Source organism: Triticum dicoccoides, chromosome 6A (genome assembly GCF_002162155.2).
Source record: "Triticum dicoccoides isolate Atlit2015 ecotype Zavitan chromosome 6A, WEW_v2.0, whole genome shotgun sequence".
Taxonomy (NCBI): Eukaryota; Viridiplantae; Streptophyta; class Magnoliopsida; order Poales; family Poaceae; genus Triticum; species Triticum dicoccoides.
The window spans coordinates 8032937-8035100 of NC_041390.1; the positions used below are offsets into that span (position 1 = coordinate 8032937).

The 2164-nt window shown below is 46.4% G+C and overlaps 1 protein-coding gene across 1 annotated transcript; it reads left to right on the plus strand.

Moving 5' to 3' along the window:
- The first annotated feature begins 251 nt into the window (after positions 1 to 251).
- LOC119318512 (outer envelope protein 61-like) lies at positions 252 to 1523 on the plus strand. Its single transcript, XM_037593078.1, has one exon. It carries the CDS (start codon positions 252 to 254, stop codon positions 1521 to 1523), a length of 1272 nt encoding a protein of 423 aa, XP_037448975.1.
- Positions 1524 to 2164: the final 641 nt, after the last annotated feature.

A 2164-nucleotide genomic window follows, 5' to 3' on the forward strand; every position in this document is an offset into this window, starting at 1 on the left:
CTGATACACACCGGTGCTCCGATCCGTGTCGGCTTGGACTGCGTACGTACGTATCCGTCTTGGCTTGGACTCGGGTCACCTCTCCACGACCCCGGCCGGTAAATAAATATGGCAACAGACCTTACGAATCAGCCACCAAAGAAAAGCCAGACGTACGAGAGCTCAGCTAATTCCCAACTCCGCGAGCTCCGGGTGCATCATTTTGACGTCGATCCCATATCGGGATTGCTCGGCGGCCGGCGCGCGGCGCCATGATGAACCCGGAGATGATGCGGCTGGCGGAGGAGCAGATGCGGCGCATGTCCCCGGACGACCTGGCCAGGATGCAGCGGCAGCTCGCGTCCAACCCCGACCTGGTAAAGCTGGCATCCGAGAGCATGAGAAACATGACGCCTCAGGACCTCAAACTTGCCGCTCAGCAGCTGAACCAAACTAGCCCAGAGGAGATGCTTTCCATGGCCGAAAAGCTCGCCACGGCTAAGCCCGAGGAGTTCGCCGCCATGAAGGCGCAAGCTGACGCTCAGATCTCACACGTCATATCTGGTGCCAAGACGCTGAAGCAGCAGGGGAACGAGCTTCACAGCCGTGGGCGGTACGCCGAGGCTGCTGCCAAGTACGACCTCGCCAAGGGTAGCTTGAAGAACGTGCCGTCGGCAGCCGCGCACACGTTAAGAGTGCAGTGCAGCCTTAATCTGATGTCCTGTTACCTGAAATCGGGCAAGTTTCAGGAGTGCGTAAACGAAGGGTCAGAGGTTCTTCTAGGTTGTGATGATTCAAGCAATGTTGTCGTCAAGGCGTACTACCGGAGGGGTCAGGCGTACAGAGGACTGGGGAACCTTCAGGCTGCAGTCACTGACTTGAGTAAAGCCCATGAAATCTCTCCCGAGGATGAAACCATCGCTGAGGTACTGAGAGAAACACAGGGAAAACTTGCAGCTGAAGGAAATATGCCAACAGGAATTGTTGTTGAAGAGGTTGTAGAAGAACTTCCAAAAGGAGTTGTTGTTGAAGAGATTGTAGAAGAACTTCCAACTTTCCAGCCTCCGTCTTTGCAAAATGTTGCGGAGAACCATGATGAAATAGTAGTAAACAACCAGTCGCCATCCAGTTCTATAGCTGATATGCAAGAAGCCGTGAGAAAATCCATGGAGGACCCTGCTATGAGGCAGATGTTTACGTCCATGATGGAGAACATGAGTCCTGATGTAATGGCGGACTTGAGTGACAAGTTCGGCTTGAAGCTGTCCAAGGAGGATGCTGCCAAAGCTCAGCAAGCTATGTCTTCATTATCTCCAGAAGGTCTAGAAAGAATGATGAGATGGATCGGCAGAGCACAGCGAGGAGTAGAAGTAGCAAACAAGACAAAGAACTGGCTCATAGCCAGGAAGGGCTTGGTCATTGCCATTGTCATGCTGATCTTGGTCTTGATTCTCCTGCGGCTTGGACTCAGTGCCAAATCCACGTTATGGGTGTGTAGTCAATTAACCAAATGGATTTTCGCCAAAACCAATAAATACAAGTGAAATTCCATGTGTAAATTTGTGAAATATTATAAGATTTAGAGATAGGTTGCATTATTCATCTATATGTTTTGTCCTAGACATCCATGATGCCAACCACACCGTGTATCCTAGAAAAATTGGGAATTAATACTTAGTCTTTATTTGCTCTTTTGTCATATGTATTTATATATCGCATATTATAAGTAAATGGCCGAGTTTTTTCTTGAGGTATAAGCTGACCCTTGATGTGTGATGTGTGAATGTCATATTATTTTTCAGCCAAAAAATAAATACCATATGTTCTATTATTAATTGATAAAATCATAAAAACATACATTTTTGACAGTTACTGCCTAAGAACACACTGGTACTAAGTGGCAATTTAACTAAGCTGAGAGATGTGAGAACATGAGAGGCACAATTTAGATAACAGGGGAAAATCAGAAACTTAATAATTAATCAATTGCTAAAATTGCAATATAGACATAAAATGCTGAAGCTCGTTAATTCCAACATATGAGTCATAATGTTCCCTATTAAAACACATGAAGATATCTGTGATTGACGACAGTTGATGATTGGTAGCTGCAAATTTTAACAGCTGATGATTGACAAGATTCACAATATATCATTTGGTAGGCACACATAGCTCATCGGCAGGT